This window comes from Chironomus tepperi, unplaced genomic scaffold, assembly GCF_022539635.2.
Source record: "Chironomus tepperi strain 1889 unplaced genomic scaffold, CSIRO-AGI_Ctep_v1 contig_354, whole genome shotgun sequence".
Classification (NCBI taxonomy): Eukaryota; Metazoa; Arthropoda; class Insecta; order Diptera; family Chironomidae; genus Chironomus; species Chironomus tepperi.
Genome location: NW_027226476.1, coordinates 894,756 through 920,580, shown reverse-complemented (window position 1 = coordinate 920,580; position 25,825 = coordinate 894,756). Strand labels below are relative to the sequence as shown.

The 25,825-nt window shown below is 30.4% G+C and overlaps 1 protein-coding gene across 1 annotated transcript in view; it reads right to left on the bottom strand.

The window, feature by feature from the left end:
- LOC139094368 (band 7 protein AGAP004871-like) overlaps positions 1-25,825 on the bottom strand; it is a 55,040-nt gene that overhangs the window by 18,738 nt on the left and 10,477 nt on the right. Inside the window, 2 exon segments of the mRNA XM_070645402.1 lie at positions 1,902-2,008; positions 4,196-4,234. Of these exon segments, the coding sequence (XP_070501503.1) occupies positions 1,902-2,008; positions 4,196-4,234 (146 nt within the window).

The window sequence follows — 25,825 nt, the reverse complement described above, 5'->3', positions numbered from 1 at the left end:
TTAAGAAGGAAAATTGAATTCACATTTGGTTCAATAAAGTTTCACACATGGAACATGTTCGAACGAATTTCTTCCTTGTTGTACAAAAGTGTTTTTGAATGAACAGGAAAGCTTTTTGTTTTATTTATGAAAATTTATCGCGCTTTGTTTCTTTGTTTCCTCTGTCAATTGAACTTTTCCTCTTGAAGAATTTTCAATTTTCTTTCTTTAATGAGCTTGAAGTTGAGTTTGAGCTTCAATTGAGAATTTTCCTTGTGTTTTTGTCATAAAGAAGAAAACTTCAATTTCTTTTATTGCTATTGCTTTGTCTTTCTTGTGTTATTCTCCTTAATTCTGTCATCATCATCGTCTTCGTCATCTTCATCTTGAGTACAAGTTAAATAACAAAGAATTTAATTGTATTACTAAAGAAAGAGAAACAAGCGACAACAAAGCTTCTTTTTTCCATAAACTTGGAAAGCAAATAAATTATCGTAAAGTGTAGTAAAAAACAACAAAATGCAGTTTCATTTTACTGGAGCTTTTTTATTCCTTACAATTGAAGGTGGTAACATGAAAGAAGGAATTGATGATTATGTGATTTTCTGGCAGATATTGAATTTAGTGCTCCTTAAAGTTTTCATTTTTGCATGCTCAGCATTTTAGATTTAATAGTTCAAGTTCTCTTGCATCTATAAATTATTACCTGGGAGTTTTATGGAACTTAACATTTTTATGACTTTGAAGTATCTGAGGGCGATCCCATCCCTTGTTTCAACCTTTTTTAACTTTAATGAATTTCCATCTTCCTCCATTGAATTTTCCCCTTCTATTACAAGTTTTTATTCAATTGCTGCAACTACTCCCATCACAAAACTAATTTGAAAGCAGCAAAAGACAGCAACAATATGAAATATATGCAAAAAACTGACACGACGTTGGAGAAGAATTGCAAATGACTGATAACAAGGAAGAAAAAATGAATGGTGAAAAAATGAATTTATAAAAACTTTCACAAAGCTCCTTTCAATATCTGTCGTACAAAAAAAGAAGAAAATGATAGGAAATTGCATTCTGAAGGAAAAATCACTTTCCGCATCCTTCTTTTGCAAACGTTTTTGAATAAAAAAATTGCTCTAAATTGATTTTTACTTCCTCTATAGATAAAAAAAGAGATGTGACAGCAAAAAAAATGAAAATGGGAAGGAGAAAGAAGACAAAATATTTGTGACTTTTGACGAGATTTATGATTTTGATACGAGATTCATGACAATCAGCAAGTGAACAACAATATTTCTCATGCTAGTCTCATGGATTTTTGTTTTTTGCTTCTGTGGATTCTGTTCGTGCTTATATGTATCCGCGATACACTTTATGTATCGAATAAATTTTTTCGTGCAAAAACTTGTAAACATTTGGATGTGATTAGGGGTGCTGAGTTGTCGTTAAAATGGGAATATATTGAGGTATTGATTATTTTGGAGCTTCTTCAACTTTGAGCTAGATTTGGATTCTATTGTATGATTCGAAATAGGATAAGCCTCAAACCTATAATACTAAGATATAACAATAATTAGGTACGATATCGAACTATTGTGACTCTTGATAGTCCATTTATCAATGTTTGCCCAAATCCCGTCAAAACAAAACAAAGTGACCCTAAACTCCAGTCGCAGCTGTGTTTGGTTAGTGCTTTTATTTTATTATCATGAATTATGAATGAAATATTTTATTTATGGCATTTCTTGTTTTTCCATCTCCTAATTTTTTCATTAAACACATAAATATTTAGAACGGCTGGCGAAAAAAATAAATATAGAAAATTTCAGAATCAATTTTGCGAGATTTTGTTTACATATCGACGAAGACATGAGGGATATAAATCAATCAAACTAGAAATATATATTTCATATGTTACTTACCTTGAAGCATACCAATAAACTAAATGGCATCGTTAAGAACACTATAACCCATGATAAAAAGATAAGGATTTTTCCACATGTTGAGGCATCGGTCGTTTCTTTATCGTCTGCTGGGAATATAATTTGGAAAACATGTTTTATTTTGTTTTCATTTGTGTTATATAGTATATGGAAGAATATCAAAGCTCATGAAATATTTATGATGAAATCTCGAGAAGAAAAATATACGAAATGAAAACAATTTTTTCTCTTTTTTTCTGGTATTTTTGAGCAAAAGAAGATCTGAAGGGAAATTTATTTTCAACATTTTTTTTGGTGAAAGAAAGAAAAAGGTTTCGTGAGAGAAGAAAAAAGTGCAAGCATGAAACATGTTGATGATGATTTTAGTTTTACAGTGATAAACATTATTGATGATTCAATTTTTCTTCTTTTTAGTTTAAATAAGAATCATGCAATGGCAACAAATTTGAGAATTCGAGAACATCATGGGAAATTTTTTCATCCTCGAATCCTCAAATTTATCACAAAATAACAAATTGTATGCCACACTAAAATCCACAATAACTAAGATATAAAATGTCAAACCTAAAGTGATGTGACATGATGCATTAAATTAAATTAAGAGATGCGGAAGATGCAGAAGCTTTGGGTGATGTTTTTTTTGCAGGCACAAACTAAACGAGAAACTAACAGAGTCACTAAAGTGTCACATTTAATTAATTTATGATGTCAAAAAAAGTGTTAAGGATATAAACTTAAGCTGATGATAAATTACATGCAATTGAGGAAAATGATAAGAAGCTTCCGTTTAATTACAAACACTTAAAAGCAGCAACAATATTTATTTTACATCATTATTTTTTATTATATTTTCTGGATATGATTACACAGACATATGCACACAGTGATATACACACAAACTCAAACTTATAAACTTGCTTAAAGACAGAATTATGATTAATTTTTTATATATACACATCTAGAGTTTCCAAAAATGTTTCCATTGTGATAATCAAGAGAAATTTAATTTTGCTGGGATTTTTTGTGAGAAAATGTGATTAAATTTTGCTTTGGAATTTAATTGAAGTTATTTGATACTGGTTCTATCTGAGCTGTAATTGCTGTATCTTATTAAAAATTCTTGCCTTGTTACTTTCATTAAAAGAATGCTATGCTATAATTTGTACATTCCTTGGATGAAATTAGAGACATTAAAATTTTACTTTACTGTCGAGGTTAATTATAGGCAGCATAATTTATGAACAAGTCTTTTGACTGTAAAGTCAATGTAATATTGAAAGAAAACTTTTATGGTTAAGATCTAAACGATCTGTGCTACCACATTTGGCAACTTAAAGGGAATAAACAAGTCCTAAATAGCACAAGTCGGATAATTGATCCAAAATCTCGGTCTAGGACTAGTCAAGTCAATGTCATTTCGGTCTGGGGCTAGATTTTTGATCGATTAACCGATTTTTGCTATTCAAGAGTGCCAGAAATTCGGAATTAATTTCCAAAAAATCCTTAAAATCCCAAAAATTCAACCCGCAACTATCCAAATCTTATCACAATTATCTCCAAAACTACCAGCAAAATTGAACCCTGCATGAAAAAAATTCTAAAAAAAAGTTTCATATCATGTCATAAACGATCTGAAAGATCTCAAACAAGTGTAAAAAAGAAATTTGATCCTAAAATCATCAAGATAAAACCAGTCAAAAGCTCTTACTCATAGACGCAAGAATGATGAAAGAGATAAGATAAAAGTTGGTAAAGAGAGCTTTTGTAGCGTTCATATTATATAATTAGACTAAAGGAGGGGGGATCAAAGAAACGTAATTAATAAAGAAGATAGAGAGAAATTATTTTCAGTTATGTTCTTTTATTTATTATTAATCGCTTGCGTAACTGAAAAAAGAAGAATTAGAGAGAATAATGAAAGGAACTTAAGGGTTCGTAATCATCTAATGAAAATTTTATCTCTTTTCTTTTATACTTAACGGACATTATGTATTGCTCATATTTTGTATTAATTAATATTTAATTTATACATATTTATCATATACGAGATAGAGAAGTAATAACCAGGGGTGTAGAGAAACAAAAATAAAAACTATTCAGGGTATGTTCTCTGAGCTCAAACAGAACAAAACATAACGGGAGGAAGGAACATAAGAGAGGAAGGTGAAGATATATTTACAGACAGAGAGAAAAGTAGAAGGAAGTTACTCATAAGCAAAACAAGAAATGAGAAGAATATATAATAAAGAAGAATGAAAATTGGAAGGATTTACCTTGCTTGTACACAAGATAGTTCCTATTACTCATTTTTCCTGCATTTGGATCGGGAAGTTGATAATCCACAAGAGAAAAGAAAAACATTCAATTGATTTCTTTCCGATGTATCTTTCATTTTTTTATATTTTTTTGGTTCAAGCATCTTAACGTGTATAAGATGCCCGAGTACAGCACCTCAGGATATATGATTGTCGCACGGATGTTGCTTTGGAATGATGTATTGCAGTTCATTAATCATTTATCATTTGATAAGGATGATATTGTTCAAAGAATCGAATTATCAGGTATTAGGAAATTCGATCAATTTTAATACACAAAGACCATAAGCTTTCAGATCAATTTGATAGTCTTGTAAATAAAGGCTCATCAACTCATAACATCTAAGTCAGTGTATTGGTAATTAAATATCAAATAAGGTACATTCTGTACAAACGACCTTCACTTAGGATTAATTTTCAAAACTAACAGTTTCTAGGTAGAAACAGCATGTTATTTATCAACATAGAAGTTAATTAAAAACCATTGTAACCTAGTAGCAACATGCTTATAAAAATAATGTTCAACATTATATTCATAAACATCATACGTAGAATAACTAATAACTTTAGGCAATACAAGCTTCATTTTTAATCAATTTTTCCATAGAGTCATTAATAACCAAGACAATTGATCCAAAACAACATCCAGTCGACTATCAAAATTGTAAGATGCCTCTCGGGCTATTTAACTAAAGATATACATATTTTATTCTGGGATTTAAGTTTTCTTTTTAGCAAGGCGCATCGATATATTTTAACATTCAGCAACATGTCGGTTTAACGGAAGGAAGAAAATCGCTACGGATAAGAAAATGTTTCTTCACACAGAAGATCGAATAATAATTCAATATATATTGAGAACATTTGTAGATAAATAATAGGAATGAAAAGAATTGAATTAAAATAAAAAGCTGCCAAGAAAGAGCTTTCATAAATAAATCATTTACGCTGACCTCAATCCTCAATCCTCAAGTTTATTTTTGTCTTCATCTTTAAAAAAATCCTCGCCGACGCCGAAAAGAATTTAATGCAAATCAAACAAAACATACCAAAAAAATAAGATTAACTTCTTTTAATTTGTCTTTTCTCTCTAAGCTTTTCGGACGCGTTTATAATAGCTGAACATTTATTTTTTGTGCTTTTTCTATTAACTTTCCATCCTCCTCTTTTTTCATTCACATTCTTCTTAGTTCTTTTCACTCTTCATTCAGAAAGATAGACAAATTACTTGCAGTGATTTATTTGTGTCGAGATTATGCTATTTAAACAGCCTAAAGAATTTCGAGCTTTTTTTGGTGGGGTAATGTGTAGTTTTTTTGTTGATTCGTAGAAGTCTGACTAGAATATAGGAAGTAATAAAATCCATTCATGGTTTGTTAGATAAGATAGCATAAAAGGTTTTGGATTCAGGGACATATTCGAGGTGTGGGGCTACGGCCTGAAACACAGCAAAGGCGTAGCCAGAAAATATTAGTGTACCTTCAATGTCACTCCTTCCCCATCCTGGTACGCCCCTAATACACAGTGTCCATCATGAATTGGATTTAATCATTCTTTAAGAGCAGCAATCGTGCAACATATTTTTTTGACAAGGAAGTGGGAATGCTAAATATGCCGCCTCTCAAAAAAGTTCAAGAAGCACTGACATAGACAGATAGATGATTTTTAGCTTCGTTATTTCATTCTTTGTTCCGATTTATACTTATGAGTAAGTAATGTACACATTCATTATTTTTGTTGTTCGCATTTCAAGAACAAATTCTTTCGTTTTCATTCTTTATGTATACAATCGCTATGAATAGAGCATTGTAAAAATAGTAGGCAAAAAAAAGTGATGGATGCGTTGTGTAGAAAATGAAAGCGCCGCTTTTTACATTGCGATAAAGCGAGTGGCAACATTCTGATGGTAGCGGAGGCTAAAATGTTGTAGGGTGTGTGTATATATAAACATATATGCGGATAAACATTCAATAGAGAGCCAAAAAAAATATGAGAGAAAAAGAACATTATTTTTGCTATTCATATACAGAAAGTTAATGGAGTTTATATTTATATTGCCTTTGTAAATGGTTTCCAGAAATTGCTTTTAGTTCAAGCACTGCTGACTTTTCATTTTCATACCGTATACACTCACATATTTCCATTCATTTTATTACGTATGAAAAAGGTTACAAACAGTTCCATTGAAAATGGACAGCTTTTTATATTAAAGATTCTTTGTAAATGCAATTTTTGTGAAAGGATTAAGTAATTGATTGAATTCGTATGCATTATTAATTCACAAAAAGAAGTCGTTACTACTAGATTGAAGTAATTTGCTTTCAGTAAAGCCTAAAATTTATTTTCGGACATTTTTTGTATGGCTATTTATATTGAACTTCTTTGATGTCAATCGAAGTTACCAATCAATTATGGTAATGGATGAATAAAAATTATTGAAGCAAATCAAAACAATTGACGTAATAGGTAGTTGAGTATATTCGATGTGATGCGGTATAAAAGCCAATCATGGTGAATGCATATAAATATTTGGTAAATGCCGCATGATATAAATGGAATTTTCGAATATTTTAGTAGAGTTGTGCATTGAACTCATATATCTGTCCATGGTTCTGATCTAAGTTATAGCAATAAAATACACAATGTCCCTAGCCACAATTTGTGGGCGCGAGTGTCACACAATATGTGTTTTATGGATTGAATTGTAAAAAATTATCGAATTTGTTCATGTTTGACCAACTCTTGGAGAGTTAGGCACTAGAAACAATAGTAATCATGTGCAAACAGAATCGTGCATTATTTATTAAGATTAATAAGATCCAGTGAAAGTCTCGAGTAGCTTAATTAAAATAATTAGATAATCTTCATACTAAATATCCATACCACCCTCAAATTAATTGCTTCATTTCATCCACTTCTGTTTGTTTTGGAAAAGAGAAAGTTCTGAGTATTATGGTGAAATAAAAGTGTTCATAACAGCCATTTGAATTTGACTTGATGTATTTTAAATTAAAATTTTATTTTAGCTTAAGGCATCTAGTGCATAAAACTTTCCATCTCACAAATGAAATTTGTTTCTTCTTATTTGTCTTCATAAAAGGAAACTTTCATCTCCTATGAATTTTAATGATGTACCAATAAATGTTGAAAAACAAGGATAAAAAGACGAGAAAATAAGATTAAAGTTTTTTGATCACAAACATCCATGACAGGCTCATAGCAGAAAAGTTGTTAATCCATTTTTCATATAAATTTTATTTTATTTTAGAACTTTTTTAATACCATCAAATAAATTTTAATGCATAAATTCAATTTTAAAGCAAAATAAAATTAATGCTTTTTGGATGTTATCCACGTTTTTAATGTGCCATGTTTGTGAAACACTTTTCTCAATTATTTATTGTGATATGTTCTAGTTGTGCATCATGAATACGAATACAATACGAAACGGAAAACAGCAGTGAGAATTTTCCTCGTTCTCAACTTTTAAGAGTAGATTTTTGTGTGCCTGCTATTTTGTATTGTGAATATTGGGGTGTGGTGGAGGTAATTAAGTATTTTATGTGTCAAACTTTCTATGATGAAGTTTTTTAGGCACTGAATAGATCAAAAGAGGTCAATTATGTTTAAAATTGCAGGAAATGTTGTTGTCCATGCCAAAATTGAATTTCATTGTTTAGTTGACTTTCATTGAGAAATTGTTGGATGTTCAAAATTCAATCAATAGTTGTTAAACTCCGTCCATTAGTTTAGTTATGGACAAAACATTTACATAAAATGCGTTCAAATTCTTAAATTCCAGGTCAATGTATATTCAACTTTTCCCCCTTATTTCTTCATCATCATCATCATCATCATCATCACTAGGAGTATAAATCATGACGTATATCTCGAGTATGTATGCAGTTTCAAAAAAAATCCCTATTATCCATAAATTTTTGCATTTCTCCACTTCCCTACTTCTTCTTTTTCTTTCACTCATGTTGTATTGTATGACTGCATACACTTTAATTGAGTTGCACAAACATTGCATGGTTGTGTGCGCTTTCACCAGCTTAGTGTCATAAATTTTCTTTTTAACCTATGCGATATGCATGAGAGAGATAGAGTGAATATGATGAAGCAAATTATATGCAAAAAAAAATTCTCAATTTAAAAACATTTTTTATGCTGTTTGTTGAGAGACTTTAATGAGGACACATGAATTTTACCAGGCCAGATAGGTATGATAATTAATTAATTTGATTATCTCTGCGCGTTCATTTTTCTCCTGCTTAAATGAGATAATTTTTCTCATTTTTCCTGCTATATTTTTCGTTATCATGAAATAAAGTCATGCTTGGAAAACTTTTTTTTTACCTCCCTGAATCTATTTACCACAAAAATTACACAAAAAACCAACAGGTACTAAATAAACTTTGCTTAACTCTCTCCCACTCTTTTTACTGTTTTCATAAAGTTTTCCTCACATGCATGTATTTCAAATTTATATTCTTACTGCCGTGGTTCCCCCACATCTTTAGTATTAAAATGAACATAATTGTAGGCATTACTAATGCTTCTGGTTCTGATGGTTGTTGGATGAAATATTTACTAAATTTAGTTATTTATTCTTACATGGGAATTTCCTCCCCTTTTATGGCTTACTTCTTTTTGGGATGATTTACATTCATGCGGGTAAATTTACATTTTTGGTACATTTGTAAGCTATACAGTCGATTTTCTTTTCATGTACAGACATGTCAATAAAATTTGACTTCCTATTATCCTAATCTACTATGCTATTGCCAATGACCTAATTGTTAGTAAGAATAAATATTCCGCCATTGCCATTCGCAGCTGTTTAACAGTGCAAATATTCATCTCCAGTATTTACATATAAATGCACGTATTTAGAGGATTAAAATTGTAAATTTTCATACATATAAACATTGCTAATGCAAACAAATTCACTTGGATGGGCCTTGTAGTCTGTACATATTTTATTTACGTAAGTAAGCATTTTTCAGCTTTATGCGATGTCGTTTGCTTTCATTTTTCAGTTCCTCCCATCTCACCCATATTTCAATTCCCTTTATTTGTTTATTGTGGTGAATATGCTTACACGCTTACACATGTATGATGGATATAAAGAATATTTTCCATACATTGAATGGATGAATGAATGTTTATACACACTAGGGATTCATTTGGCAGTAGTTTCAAAACAATTTTTCCTTTATTATGTGCGAAAATGAGAGAAAAATTCTTCTTTTACATTTTCTTTTCCTTTTTGTATATTTTTACGGTTGTTTGTGATGCTGCTGCTTTTTTTGTGAATGTGATTTGGATCTCATGTGTGAAAAAAACGGCATTTTTTGTCTGCTGCTGATGAAGGGAATCAAGATTTTTTGTTGTGAAACGGCAATGGTGCGTCATACTGACGAGAAGCGAAGCGAGAATTCTCATGAGTTTAATTTGTCATTAAGTGCGAATTCTTCTATAGATTCACTATCAAACGACTACACAGTCTTATGATGAAGAGATATTTTTTGGGAAAGGTCAAAAGTTACATATTGCCGATAAGTTTTCTAAGTTTATACAAGAATTTCTCATGTCTTTGAAAGTTTTACTTTCTTCCAAAAATAGGATGGCACGAACAGCCTTAGTTAAATTGAATAAGTTTGTCGTTAGATAAAATATCAATTCATAGATTTAGATTATAGAGTATCCAATGATTTAATGAGGTATTCTGATTTATTTCCTACATTTGACACAGATAGTGAATAAGATAAATTGCTGAAAAATTTGAAAAAAAATCATATCTGGCTGAAACTAGAACGTGTGCAGAAAAAGTTGCTGACTTTAATTGGTTTAGTTTATCAGTTTTTCTAGCACGTACATACATGCTCGTATAGTTCTAAAGTCAACAGAATTTTCTATCAAGCATATGTAGTAAAAATAGAACAAAATGATGATCTCATTCATCACTAACTTCCATGAATGTAAACGCTTCCTCTAAGCATTCTATTCATAAATAACTCGAATTATTTCACACCTGAATGGTTGTTAATCAAGTCGAAAGTTTATATTGAACACTATATTCATGTCGCTACATGTCAAAAGAGTAGTAACCAGGGGAATTAAGGAATTTGGAAGAAAAAATTTATAAAAAAAATCTGGAAAATTGAACCTCCTCTAAAAAATTTCTACCACTACCCCTGGAACATGTCAGAACAATCTACATGAAAATCAAAACTAATCAATTTCAGCTTCAGCAATAATACATCAAGTAAAACAATGAATTTATCGATGAAATGTTGATTACATTCTGCTCAATATAAACCAGAAAACATCGTTCCAATACCTCAATATTCATAAACTCACTCGACTAAAATTAATGAATAATTTTTCATCAGTTATGTTAACTTCATGAAAATGTCAAAATTTTCCACAAAAATTATTGTTCAGACAGGTATTTATGCCATAACATTAACAAGATTTTCCATTAACAATTCATCATTCAAACTAGAAAACGCATCTTGACATTTCAATCTATTGTGAATACGACAATCCAATTCAGTAACATTTTTAATGATCCTTCTTATCACTTTTGATTGACATCTGTTGGGATTCCAATTGACAAATGTGAATTACAATGCGGAAGAATTTCAAATATTTTTAAGAAGAATTCCTTAACTTTTCTACGTTAACATTTTTCTTGTTAGAACTAGACGTCGTCTATGGAAAGCTAGTTAGTTCTTTAACACAACTGTGATTGTGCAGTTTTTAATTGACCTGCCAACTTCATACTACAAACTATTTTATCAAGGATTGCCACATTAAAAAGTTATAATAAAAGGAAAACTTTTTGTAAGTTAGAAAATTTTGAAGTTTTGAGTTTAAAGCGCAGTTTTTTATATTTTGAATTTCTTAAGCTTTTTGATGAAAACAAGTGTTGTTCAGATTCTCATTCCTGCCTTATCTCTGACTACCTGCGTCATCACTTTCCCCCTCCCCCAAAATTTAATTTCACTCTTACATCTCAGCACCAAAGAAATCGACGATAAAAAGAATTTCTTTCAATAGAATTAAGAAGAAAATTTAATTTGAGGTTTTTGTGTAGTTTCTTAAGGATAATAAACGAAAACTTTATTTTTTTCACTTGAAGCTGATGCAAATTTTCCTGCTTTCGTGAAAAATCTCTCCATTTATTATTAAGAAATCTCCCTCAATGCAACTATTGTCATTCGCAATTTAAGGCAATAAAAGAAAAGTTTTTTCTCGTTCATTTTTCAGTTTGAGTTGGAAATGAATTACTTAAAACCACATAAAAACACTTAAGAGTATAATAAAATGGTAAAATCACGTAATGAGTTTTTAAAAATTTAAATAAAACCCTATTTTGAACTTTCTTAACCCACTCGTTCCGAAATCGTGAGGAAAAAGTTTTCAAAAACAGCAATTCAAAAACTTTTATCGTACAAATGCTTACTTTTTCACCTTTAGCGCAATTTCTCTGCTTTCCTCAATTTCCTTTGCATACACATATGCTACCTAACAATCAAGAAGATGATTTCCTCACATATGGTTTCTTAAAAAGTCAACCACAAAAGTGCGCTCAACAAATTTTCACTCACAGATATGATGTTTGTGTTTTATTTAAGATGTGATGCCCGAGAAGTATAGATGCAAGACTGAATGCTTAAGGTAGCATATACCTTCTCTCGAATAAGTGCTCTGACCTACAAACAATCCCATATTACTTTAAACTTCATTTCATTTTAGAAATTCAGCATAAAAATTCAACACTACAGCATCTACGTCCCTTATGTATCCCTCGGGAATTTCCATCCGGTGAAAACTTTGTGTGCACATAGAAATCAAATAAAACGAAACCAGTAAGCAATTTCTAAAATTTTAAAAGCTTCTTTTTCACGAAACTTTTTAGAAAGTTTTCATCATAAAATTTTAATTTTCAGATTTTACATTTTCCAGCTTTCTTCCTTACTCATTCATAAGCAAACACGAAAAGAGGAAGAAATTTTGATGTCATGAGTGCTTATTACTACCACATGTCGGATGGGTGGGTGGTTTTCAGGCAAATAAGCTCCATATATTAAATATTTGTAGTGGTATTGGTTCCCATACGTTTCTATAAAATGAATTATTTCACATGAGAAACATTTATTGAATCAATGTGGGGATTGAAATATACATAAATGTGTTTCATATAAGACATACGTTTTCATTAAGTATTAAAAGACTTTTTAATACCACACGCAATGACAAATATTCAAAAGAAGTTCATTTAATTAATTTTTTTTTTCAATCCTATTGGGGTTGCTTGACTTCTTCAAAAAGGGATAAAATGGTTCCATTTTCATTAGAAAAGTTTGAACATTTATTTGAAAAGGTGAAAATATTCTCACCCCATCGCTTTTTAGAAAGTCTTTTGTGAAAATTTAATGGATTTTAAGCAGTGATGGGAAACGAGGTTGTAGATTTTTAAAAGGAATTCGTTGGTATGGGTTTATAATTAATTTATATCCATTTTTCTAGAGTTTTACGCGTCTTCTAAGCTAGTTTCTGAAAATATGCACTCCTAACACCAAGATTGCATACCAACACCCCTGCTACATACGAAAATTTTTCATCCAAGCTTTAATTAGATTTTCATTTTCATACTCACGCATAGGAAGCTATCATGTCAATAACAATGAATTTTATAATGAAAAATGCCGAGTTCCTCTAATTTATCATTAATTTAGAACGTTTCCAATGCCATTTTTTGAACTCGATACGGAACATGTATTTTCCATCGAAAGGTTCATCGTTAACGGCAATTAAAAGTTTATTTTTCGCCTTTCCTATTTTTTGTGTGTGACAAACATTAAATTTTCATTTATTAGCTTCCTTTAATGCTGGTTGAATTTCACATATGAATATTTTTATCTATGTCATCAAAATTAAAAGTTTCGGATCTATTTTAGTGGAGCTTTTCATATTTTATTAAGCTACATTTGCTTATTGAAATTTAGTAGATTGTTAAATCTATTGTTTGAACCAAATTTTTTATCGCATCCATTTATGGAGGTTTCATAAAATTCTTTGATTAAAATGAATCCATTGTACTGTAATGAGACTCGATTCGTTATGGGATTTAATATTTTATCATTTTAATTCCTATTAATTCCATTCATGTGTGAATTTTATATTGTTATAGATTTTAATGTGGTTGTTGTCCACATATTTGTGCGAAAAATAGAATTTGCTTGCAAATAAAATGAAGTTTTATTAAAATCAGATAATTAACTTTTTTTGTGTAATCCAGACCAGTAATGGGCAATCTGTGTGTCACACTAGTAACCCGCCTAAAATTTTTGGAAATGCCTCTAACCACATGCCGTATGCGGGTTCGATCGAGGCTTACCACCGAGGTGTGTCGCGACAAATAAAACGTTGACGCCACTGATTCTAGGCTATATAAAAGGCTCAGAAACTGTACTAGTTGCTGCAAGGTCTCTTTTTTGAATCTGATAGCTTTATTTATGCTTAGTATTTAATCCTAGGGGAAAATTTATCGAAATTAAAAATATGGAAATTTCAGTAATTATCAGATGAGTAAACAGCATTGCAAATATCCACAATTTCAGAAACTGATAAGATAATTCTTAAAATGTCCCAAAAATAAAATTTTTATTTATCAATTTTTCAGCTATTTGAACAAATACATTTGAATGAGCATTTATTTGAGTTGCAAATTAATTATATTAATCCATAGATATATTAGTCGATATGTTTGAGGATTTACCGTATGTTCACAATGCAAATTTACACAAGCATGTGAATTATTGTATTTCAAATTATCAACATTTAATATGTACATAAATGCTGCAATATCGGATATCACAAGGCTAAAATCAATTTTAGATGAAACTGTTCGATTATAATTACATGCGATTCTGGGATAAAACATAATTTTGATGCAGAAATTTCAATCAATGTATAATTGGAAATTGAAATGGGCTCTATAGAATTTAATTTTGTTTTGGATTGATTATCGAGTATCAAGATTATATCTATTTTATTTGAAATGAGCTTCAAAAGCTCTTGAAATAAAACTTTAACATGACCCAGAATAATTGGAGATATGGGAAATTGATATGCATCTTTAGTTCCATAAAGAAGTGCTGAAAAACTTTTAAAATCTTTCTCCGCAGAGTGCAATTAATTCGGTAATAAGCTTTCAAAACTGCACTAATTCAACAAGTAAAACAGAAATTAATTGAATTAGTGGATCGATGAAAGGAATTGCATAATTTGTAGAAATTTTCATCCATACCTTTCTTTTCTCAGTAGACTAGCAGAATTAATCATTATTTCTCTTCAGGGAACGTGTTAGAAATGCTTTCATAGAGCTTTATATGCTCATAAGAAAATAAAATATTAAAAATCGAAGGGATATTTTCTAGTAAGTAAAGCTATTGCTAACTCAACACGGGGAAGCTAGAGCTCCTTTTCAATACGTCATATTCTTGTGATTTTCTATCTTTAAGATTTAAGTAAAGTCAACAAGGCTATCGAAAATCGTACTTATGGTCGCCATGTCATCAAATCACTTGAATGAGATGAAAATCTTCAAATTGGTTTTTTTCCTTGAACAGACCTTATTCAATTCAAAGATATAATGTTATTGCTTCCAAAAATTTAATTTTTGTCCAAATCAATGACCATTCAAGGCCATCAAACCATCAAAGGAAATATCTCTGAATGCTAAACATTTACTAATTCATTAAGAAGTAAGCAAACATTAACACAAAATTTGAATTTTTTTGTTTCGTTCATAAAATAACAAATTATCACCAGTTGGTGGTATCAAAATGGTAAGAACATTGACAACAGCTGTCGTCAACAAAACCAAATTTTCACTCATTTCACAATTTTCTCTTAATAATTGTTTCCGATTCACTTCTTGTTTCAATTCTCTGTCATGAGACTCTGCTCATCTTCTCATTTTAATAAAATTTATTCCGAAAAAAAAAATTGTAATGAACATTTGCGATGTTGATATTATTACGCTGTTCACAATTTCCCTCCTGCATTTACGTCATTTATTTTCTACAAAATTTTGATATACGTCATTTCCTATAAACTTTGCATTTTATTACAGAATCCTCATTTGAGGTGAAATGTTCTCTTCAGAGACAAAATAAAGCCATAAACAAAAATATTCATGACAGAAACTTTTTAGAGCAGCATCTGATGAGGGCTTTAAAAAATTATTATATGCAAATTTGAGCCTCAATTGGGTGTAACCTATTGAAATATCATTCAATTTTATCGAATCCTGTTTATGCATATGATGAAATTATTCAAAATTTGTTAAACAAGTGACATGAAAATGAATAATAAAAATTCGTAATAAAAAATGATGCGCATAATAAAAAAGATTATAAAGACATAGGAACCACTTGAAATTTATCATCCTCATTTATTCTGAAATTGTTTCCGATAGCAACTCAAAATTCATACGAGTATGTGTACTAGATGGTATTATAAGCCCGAGTAGAGCATGTTAAGGGATTAAATTCATATTTTCTAGTGAAGGTGAGGATAGACGAGTAGGCAGAAGCAAGTAATTAAGTAACAACATCCTATCATATGAGTCAAATTGCTTAAAATTACTGTGTCAGTGAAGCTTGTAATAGAGAATTTTGGCAAAAATGTTTGTCATATGAGCTCCATGTAACATATCTTATCCCAAATATTCAGCTTTAGTCTTCCTTATTGCTAGACAAAATGTTGACTCTGTGAGAGCTTTAATGAAAGCTCAATAGATAAGATGCTCGGGTATGAAAACATAAAGCTACACATTCTACATTCAATATATTCAATCATCGTTTTCCATAGAAAACTCATTGCGAGAGGAAGTTTACAAGAAATTTAATTATGATTTTCCCCATAAATTCATACTCATCAAAGATTAGTGGCTTATTCAGATTGATCAAACATTTCACTCACAAGCTTTTCATGAAAAATTCCTTGCTTTTATTTTTCCATCTTCAGAATTAATCTTCTTATTATTAAATCTCAGTGATGATGGAGATTAAAAAACAAAACGAGACCTAAGGGGGAATGAAATCGTTCGCTGCATGATGCTTTTCACAACTTTTTTTGAATAAATTATATCAGCAATTCTAACATCATAAAAAGTTATTGGCGACTTTCTTCTTCGGCATCTGGATTCTATTTTGAGTGATGTTTTTATCAGAATCTTCAATGTCATATGGCATTAATGATTATGTAGCTTCTAGCATGTGACCCTGTTAAAGTTTCAGAAAGCTTTTTATTTGTTGAGAAGCTTTATAAATACACAGAAAATTAGATGAAGCTTGACAAATGATTTAATTAGTTAATTGTTTGTCACAAAAAGCCAATTGGCTTCGCAGAAGTGATCAGCTGCTGTTATGTCTCGCATAACTTCAGACTTAAAATAAAATCGATATTCCACCTTTAAATATTCATACTTAATTTTCCTCAATTTTACACATGAGTGAAATAAATCCCTTGAAGAAAAATTCTCATTTTGTAAAGTTCATTGATTTTTGACAGTTATAAGATTTCATTGCCGCATTAAATTTCGCTGCCTGCTAAACATGAATAACTGGATTCATCCGAAAATACGTATTATTGTAGCTACAAGCGATGAAATTTGAATTCAATGAATCAGCTTTATGATTTAATTATGATTCAACACAAAATTATTATGCCAATTAGCCAAATTAGTAATTGATTTTGCCTAGCTAATTTTAAATTGGGTAATATTTGTGGTGAGGAAATTAAAATTTTTTGCAGATTGTATAGACAGAATTTATTGAAACTTTGGAGCCAGATCGTCGTAACCAATTGATATAAATTACAATATAGTTCGAGAAATTCACGCATTGAAAGTATTCGTAAATCCAATGATAAGAATAAATGCGACAAATACGCCAATTGTTGTTTCATTTTCTTCTTCCGCTGTTAATCGCTTAACGGATTAAACTTATGTTGAGAGCCATTCAAGGACAACATACAATTTCGAACATTTTGAGAAGAAGTCAGCAGATGGAAGAGATTAAATCAAATTTTTTTGCTTATGGAATTATCGAAATAAAAAAGAAATTTGTTAAGCAGAGATTCTTTCTCCCCACAGAAATAGCAAATAGTAGTAGACGCCACAGGACGGAAGCAAGATTTTTTTCCCCATGAATGGAGGCAGAAAATCGAGAAGGAAATTTTGTGTTTGCAGAAATAAAGAAAATTGAGAATACAAAAAATTGGCAATAAAAACTTATTGAAATCAATTCATGAATAATTTTGAGATTTATTATCATTGATATATGCTTAGCATCAATACTCAAAAATGTATCATATAAAGGACTTAGTCGCGAATGGAATTGATGGCTGTTTGTAAGACAATTGAAGCCGAAATTAAAAGTTTCTCTCGTTCAATGCGAGATATTATATTTTGAGAGACAGTTATATAATTTTCAATGTATGTCTGCCTTTTTTTGTTTCGTTCCTGCAGGAATGAATGCTTGAAAATATTCAAGAGCAGATTCAAAATAAGTAACATTAACCACATTAATAATTAATAATTAATTTTTTCGAATATTTTTAGAATTGTGGGAAACACAAGTAATATTAGTATACTAATTAATATTTAAGGACTATTTCGTTCATGTCTCCTCAACTTCATCGAATTTCAATTCAGTCGAGATAGAATTAAGCCTTTGAATCCGCATTTCTAAGAGGGCATCATCTCTAATACATCGCATTATGAATGAAAAGAAAGAAAATCTTATTCACAAAAGATACATACATTTGCCTAACATGAGATTCATCGAATGGAAAAAAGCAATAAGGAAAGTATAATGGCTCATCATGGCAATGGCAATGAGAAGCAGAAAGTTATTGAAACATATTGAATTGTACGATTGTTATTGCTTAACTGTATCGCTTTTATGTAGAAATTTTCGGAACAATTTTTGCCATTTTGTAGATATGAATGGGAAATGAACAAAAGTTCAATTACACTGCTTTTTTTCAGAGTAGCTAAATGTGTGTTTTTAGTACATATCAAGTTGTAATCGATGAATGTAGATACAAGATAGGATTGGAGGGAAATTGAAAATTTGATGAAAAAATTCTCAATCATGCGTTGCCTCCCATTCCATCACCGGCTGAATATTTTCGTTCAATCATAGCTGAATAAATTGGGAATTTGTGACCGCAGTAAATTTTTGCATAGTAACCATCATAAAGACAATGGAAATAAAATTGAAAAATGAATGAATTTTTTATTGAAAACCGCAAAACTTTAAGCTCCTGAATTTTGCTGATTTGTCGAACATGATGTTCTAATTTTTGTTTCATACAAATTCTAAAAGAGTCAACATCAGTGTGAGATAAAATCGGCAAGCTGTTTTCTTCTGTATTCCCTTATTTCTCTTTTTTAACATTCTTCATGCTGTATGAATAAATATGTATATAAAAAGAATTTCGTCTTAAAAGGGCATTCAAGTGAATCCTCACGTACATTTGAAGTACAAATGGGGAAAGAAGCAAAGCTAACTTTCAACTCATATCATGTCATGGATGCTATTCGTTACTTCCCAGCTTCAATTTTTTCACATTTGTTATTCAGCATTGCGGAAGCGATGTGAAAAATTGAATTTCTCCATTGAGAAATCATGGAATAATTGCTCATCAGTGATGTTCTTTATTTCCACCTTATTCCTTTCAATTTTCTTCTTCAGATATTACCGATCATACCATTCATGCTATTTCAACAATAGAATAAAAGATGATATAAATTGATGGCAACAGAATCACGCAAGAAATATAAAAATCATCACAATCAAGAGCATTTCTGAATGAAAAAGCTCAAGTCATGACAATTTTTTTCCTTCCCTTTCCTTCATATTTTTGATGCTGTCGTCTATGGCATCACCATCATCACTTTTCTTTGCATCATTCAGAATATATCGCTCATTTTTTTCTTTATTGCGGTATGCAGTAAAATATAAATTTTTAAGAGGGACTGTGACTTTTTTGTATTATGTCACATAATGTGGACATATGTTTTTTGGGTGTCCATTTGCTAAATATTTTTCAATTAAACCGCAAATTTTTTCCGCAACTCAACCTGAAAATTTTTGTATGCCAAAAAAGTTCATCTGAATATAGTTCTACAGGTTGGTTTTTCCTTAAAATTTTCTTAAAACATTTAAATTTGTAGGAAATGTTTTGTTTTCCGGCCGGAATCAAACCGGAAAATAGAATATTTCAGAATATTTAATTTTATTTCTACAGTTTCTATTTAAGAGTACGATGTTCTTTTTCATTTCACCAGATACAAAGCAGCTTACTAGGGAACCTCAAGTTTTGGTGTTGTGTATGTCTAGTGAAGTAAGTAAGTATATTATATCATCAACTGTAGAAGTGTCAGAATCTCTCCTAGAAAATATTTACAATTTAACTAAAAGGTCAACAACTTCATCCAATGGACAACCTGCACACATATTACATTTTCTAAATGTATAGCATATTTTAAGGAATTACAGAGAATATTTTTGGAAAGGAACAAACTCTTGTCTTATGATGTCGATGATGATGGTGATTTTGAGGCATCTTGAACCTTTTTCATTTTTTTATTTTTGACAGCATCACAAAATATTCACACTTTAAAGATGTAAAAGAGCAAGGGAAGGAAAAAAATTAATCCTATCAAGTTTCTTTTTCCTCTAGCACCATCGAACACCCACTGAGCATCTCTTTGACTTTCCTCAAAAAGGGAAAAAAATATATACATTCCTTATCGAGGATGTGACGGTGGAGAGAGAAAGATATAGAGTGGAAAAAGGATGGTGTTTGTGTTAAGTATGAACCTTTATCATCATCATTTGTGTTATTTCATTTTTGAAGGAGCCAAAATGGAGAGACAAATGTGCACCATAAACACACATAAAATATTGTTGATGTCTTTTTAGGCACAAGGCATATCAAATACATTATATGGATGGAAAATGAAAAAAAGTAAATAAATAAATTGTAAGAGGGATTCTTTTTTCTGTTTCCCAAATGGCAATGAAAAAGGATTATTTTTTTCCATCACTACATGACTATTCTGTGCCTATCCGCAGGGGTAATAATCACAAATAGTAGAACAAACAGCAAAATGAATCATTTAGTTAGTTTTTTGTTTAGTATAATAAGCTTCTATACTAGAATGAAAAAATGTTAAGTTGTAACCCTTTAGATGATGTTATCATTCTGATTGTGCTCTTGAAACTACCCCTTAGGTAATGACAGTGATATTTTCAGTGATAATGGCAACATTAACTTCCTCACTCACATACAGTTTTAAGTATATGACTGTATATTTTTAGATATCTAAGGCTCTTCACATGCAAGTGGTTACTGGAGTACCATAATTATGCATATTTGCCGACATTGCTGTCATCATTTCATGTGGTTTTAGATTTCCAAAGTTATGAAGAGGATGACAAGACATGGAAAGTTATTAATTCCACCTAAGTTTCCATGTCTTGATTTTTAAATTGCAGAACTGAGGATTTATGATATTTACAAGTGCAACACTCATGATTTCTTTTTAATCAACTGAAAATCATGTTCGGGAATGAAATGATAATGGAAGGTAGTATTAGGATTATTGTGAAACGTGAGTAGTGTGTTTATATGTTTTTGAACAGAAAATAAGTGACTGACCTAGTCAAGAATTTTTGTATTAGTATTTCAAACGATTTACGTTGAATTTGACCACTTTTACAAACATTTTGTGATAGTTTTGGGAAATTTGGCACATTTAAACGATACATTGATATTTCACATATTTCCAGTGGTGTCAGTACATAGATCCAACACAAAACAACTTTTCAACATTCAACATTTTCCAAGCAATTCAAATATTAATTTAAATCCACAAGATATTTATCAAAATAATAATGAATTCCATATTTCCTTAATTTAACTTCTCTTTGAAGTTTACCCATATCCACATATAATATATACACACAAGCACATAATTGTAGTACACACAAAGTCAATGAATGAATGAAGTGCTTTTGCCACTCAACATTTTTCCCTCTTTTCTCGCTGCAATCTGCTAGCCACTTGAAGTTAAAAAAAAATAATAATTTTTTTGTGCTGCACTCATTCAGTGGAAAATTCATCACATGCACTCACGAGATTAGTGAGAGAACAGCATGTGTTGAACATGATGAGGTTGTAGACTTCACGAGGAATATTTTTAAAATACAAATTTAAAGAGTTCAAGTTGATTAAATTCTTTTTTCATTAATGGACATGAGAGACGAAGATGGAAAGATTGACAGATTGTGTTCAGCTTACGGGTTAAAAACAAAGTTTCGTAAATTAAATGAGTTGAAATTTTTTACTTGAAAGGTACAAGATGTTGTAAAAAATAAATTCTTTTTGTTCATCCCACGGAATTTAAGGCTGTTAAATCCAGCGACAGTGAGGGATTAGATAAATGAGGATTAATTACTTTATTATGCCTAAGCACAACAAGGATGAAGAAAATAAAAAAATACACAACAAAAAAATGATTTTCGTTCCTTCCGTCTGCTTTTTTATGCTGTTTATACAGTAAGACGTAAGAGATAAGGATATAAAGGATGTTTTGGGAAATGGGAAATTTTTCGTTTCATTATGAGATGTGAAAATTTTCTTCTTTTATAAGGAGGATTCAAATTAATTGATAACATACAATGTTGTGGATATACGACAAAAAATCCTGGGAAGAAAATTTTCTTGATTTTTTTGCTATTATTATTTTTATTGTTATTTTACTGTTGCTGTGTTAACGAAAAAAATATATATATTTATATACGAGAAAAGAATACGAATAGGTGAAGTAGAGTTCACAAATTTCTTATCTCGAACTCCTGTTACCTTCATGTTCATTCATGATTTCATCAAACTTTTTATTGCAAAACTTAAAATTGAAAAATAAAAATTTCTCCCGTTGACTTTTCTTTCAACTTTTCCTCGATAAATGCGTAAATTTTTTTCCTTCCTCTTTTGTTTACTCGCACTTGAACTTAATTTGCTTCCTCCTTATTCCAAATATTTTTTTTTAAACTTATTTAACAATTCCAAAAAACTTTTCTTATTAATTCACTTAATATTTCCAAAAAATATATATTTCTTGCTCTTTTGTTCCTTTGATAATGATTATCAAGGAATATTAAATATTGTCCCACTGATAACAGAAAGCCCGGAGACCGTAACTATATTTCAACTGTACCGTGTGAACGTAAAAAAATAACTGCGGATTTTGGGAAAAGCATCAGACTCGTTTTATTACTTTCAACCCCTCACATACGACGACGACGACAAACGTTTTACGTACGTAGCATCAAAAAGCTCTGTATAGCGTACAAACAAAGCGATAACAAAACACGAAGTTTTTGTAATATCGAGTATGTGAAAAATGAGTGAATTTTCGGGCTAGGAAATTCACTTACTCTCGCACTTACTCTCAATGTGCCTTTATTCTCAGAGCAGTAAAAGTTTTTTTCGAAAGCTCTCAGCAACAACCGATCAAAAAAGAGAGTCAGTTGTTGAAGCTTTCCAATACTCAAAGTTGTTAACAACTTCTCTCGGGAAAATCACAATTTTCCATTTGCAGCATCATAAACTTTTTATCATTGCATAAAATTCATTGGAAAGACAAGGACGGCATGATGAAAGCAATTCTCTCAGCTGAGAGGATATAAAAATCGTTGCACTGTCCTATTAAATTTTCTCACTTTAAGTTTTCCTTTCTCAATTCTTTTCAACATGATTTTTCTCACTTTCCTGCTGATTATGTATGCGATGCCAATTATCACTAATTTTATATTCACGTCATAATGTGAAAGCTCTCTCGCTCTTTCGATTGACATTAATTTGAGCTGTAGTAATCAAAAGGTTTCCTCTTCTTTTTTTACTACCCCTTTTTAACCTTTTTTCCTGCCCAGTGGGAAGTGATTGTACATGAAAATACTGGGGTAAATGCTTAGTCAGCTAGCTGTAAAAATATACAATTTCTTCATTGCATGGAAATGTTGATATCATCACTTATTAAAGGCTGGCTGGAAAGATTTCTTTTATTTGTGAACATGATATGACTTTTGGGATCCCTCTTTTTTTACAAATGAATGGATTGTATTTCAAGGGAATAAGAGCGTAAAGATTGTCAATCGTTTGATAATTTCATTCTTGCATTTTTTTATTGGATATTAATTGGAAGGGTGAGATTAAAATTCATGGGCTATTTATGCTGAATTTTATGGATACTTCTGTGAAAAGAGGTCACAGAAAGTCTTTCATTCAAGAAAATATCAATACTTTCATGAAAAGCTTTAAATGTTGCAGTGACTTTTATATGTGACAAAAACAGGATGTGCTTCATATTTTTCATCTTCAACTAGACTTTCAAAGAATATGTATGTGTGTTGACCGAATGGAGTCTCTTCAAATTCAACTACGAACGTTATTGCAATGCCTGTGACTCGTTTAATTGCTAAAACTTTCACATTGTTAGATGCAGAGCTAGAGGTTGACTCCAATTATAAATGAAGTCGAGTTAACAATTTGAGAACTATATATCAAAAACCCTTGCTACACTCCTGCCTATTGCCTCAATAATTTTAAATATCATGCGCATCAGAGTTATCTTTACAAATAAATTTAGGAAACGACTTCATCACCAACTAAAGACTATAAACAACTAAAGTAAAACAAACCGTTTAAGTTTGAATCATTATCAAGTAAGAATACTTAATTTATTGTTGACTTTCTAGTTATTGCCTTTAATTAGCGTCATTAATTTACTACAGCTAATTTCATTTTCAATTATGTTATAAGTGATAATAAATCTACTAATTGTGATTGCTATAAAGTAATTTTCGAATGCTTAATGTTTCATAAAATTTATCAATTTGAAGCTTCCTTCTTAAATTTTCTCAAATGACTCACAAAATTAACTATTCTACCAGGACTAATAAAAAGCTATTTTACTGTGCTTTCAAAAAAAGTTTTAGTGCTGTAGAATCTTCAGCCTTAAATTGTTCCATAAACATATAACAAATTTCTTTTCTAATTTATCCATGCGGAAAAATATCAAAGCAAGTTTGTTAATGTTGCTGCTATAAATTTTACTTGTCATTCAAGTTAAGAACAAAATAATTCTCATCGCTTCTTAATAGACATCTCTAAATCCCTCTTAAGAAACATCATTTTCCACTCATTTGACCTTGAAATTAAATCGATATCAAAAAATGTCGCAACAAAGAAGTTCCAAAATTTGGATGCTTGATACTTCCCACAATTAATTAAATCTTGTGCCTCAAAAGACACGGGATCCTAACAAGAAAATAAATTGATTTTAATTTCAGTCACCGCAAAAAAAATCTTTAACAAAATTAATGAACAAAATTGTTGGAAGTTATTAATTCTGTGGTTGAGTCTTTAAATCATCACCATTGTGACATTGTCTCTCTTAATACGTATATAAAGTTCCTTTTATGAACTTTCAACTCAATTATCATTTTATCTTTTCTCTTATATTTTTAAATCTCATTATAAATGGTCAAAAGATGCTCTTAATGAACGACAATTCCACTTGAAGCTTATGAAAAATTATCTAATTTCCTCGTTTCATTTCCTTCTCTTTCATCGTTCTTAATTCTCTACTAGATTCTTTTTTTCGTCTTTTAAAGAACAAGTAAGCTCACTGTTAACGAAATATAATAATAGAATAGAGTAGAAAAGAATGTTGGGATAAAGAAAAGATGAAATTGAATAGAAAGTAAAAGCTTATAAGAGTCTTCAATCTATGCTTTACATTTACGGAACAAAAAGGTATGCTACATAAAGAACTAGGGGAGTTATTACATTATTATACCACCTCAAGATAGATATCAATATTTATCCTATTACGATTTGAATTCTCGTTTCCTTTTCGAAGGAAATCTCTACAAAAAGAGTATTCTATGCCAGCTTATTTGTTCTTTATAAGAGGTTTTATGTTAACTTTTAGACTGTGTCAGTTTGTCCTGGAAAAAATGATTTAATTCATTTTAGAGCCGAGGTATTCAAATGGATTTATGTCATTTAATTTTATGGTATTTTGTCACGCGTGTATATGGTGCTTAATTCATTAGAAAATGACCAATTTATTGATTAGGCTGGTAAATGTCTGGATCATGTGTATTTATATACTTTATGAACATTCGTATTCTACTTAGAACATTAATATTTTTGAAGGACATTCACACATACTCTTGTTATTCTAAATGTCTATTTTGAATTCTCAAAATCTTAGAATATTCAGTATTCTAATACACAGCTTAATAGTTCTTAAAAATACAAAATTTATCAATCAATTTGAGTGTCACTCATATAAATCAGTAAAAATAATTTCCACACGTCATTCATAGCATATGATAATCTTTTCGTGGGAAAATATCTTGTAATTCCTAAGAAAATGCGTCCAAACATCATTATTAAGCTTTTATAAAGCCTTTGCTTTTT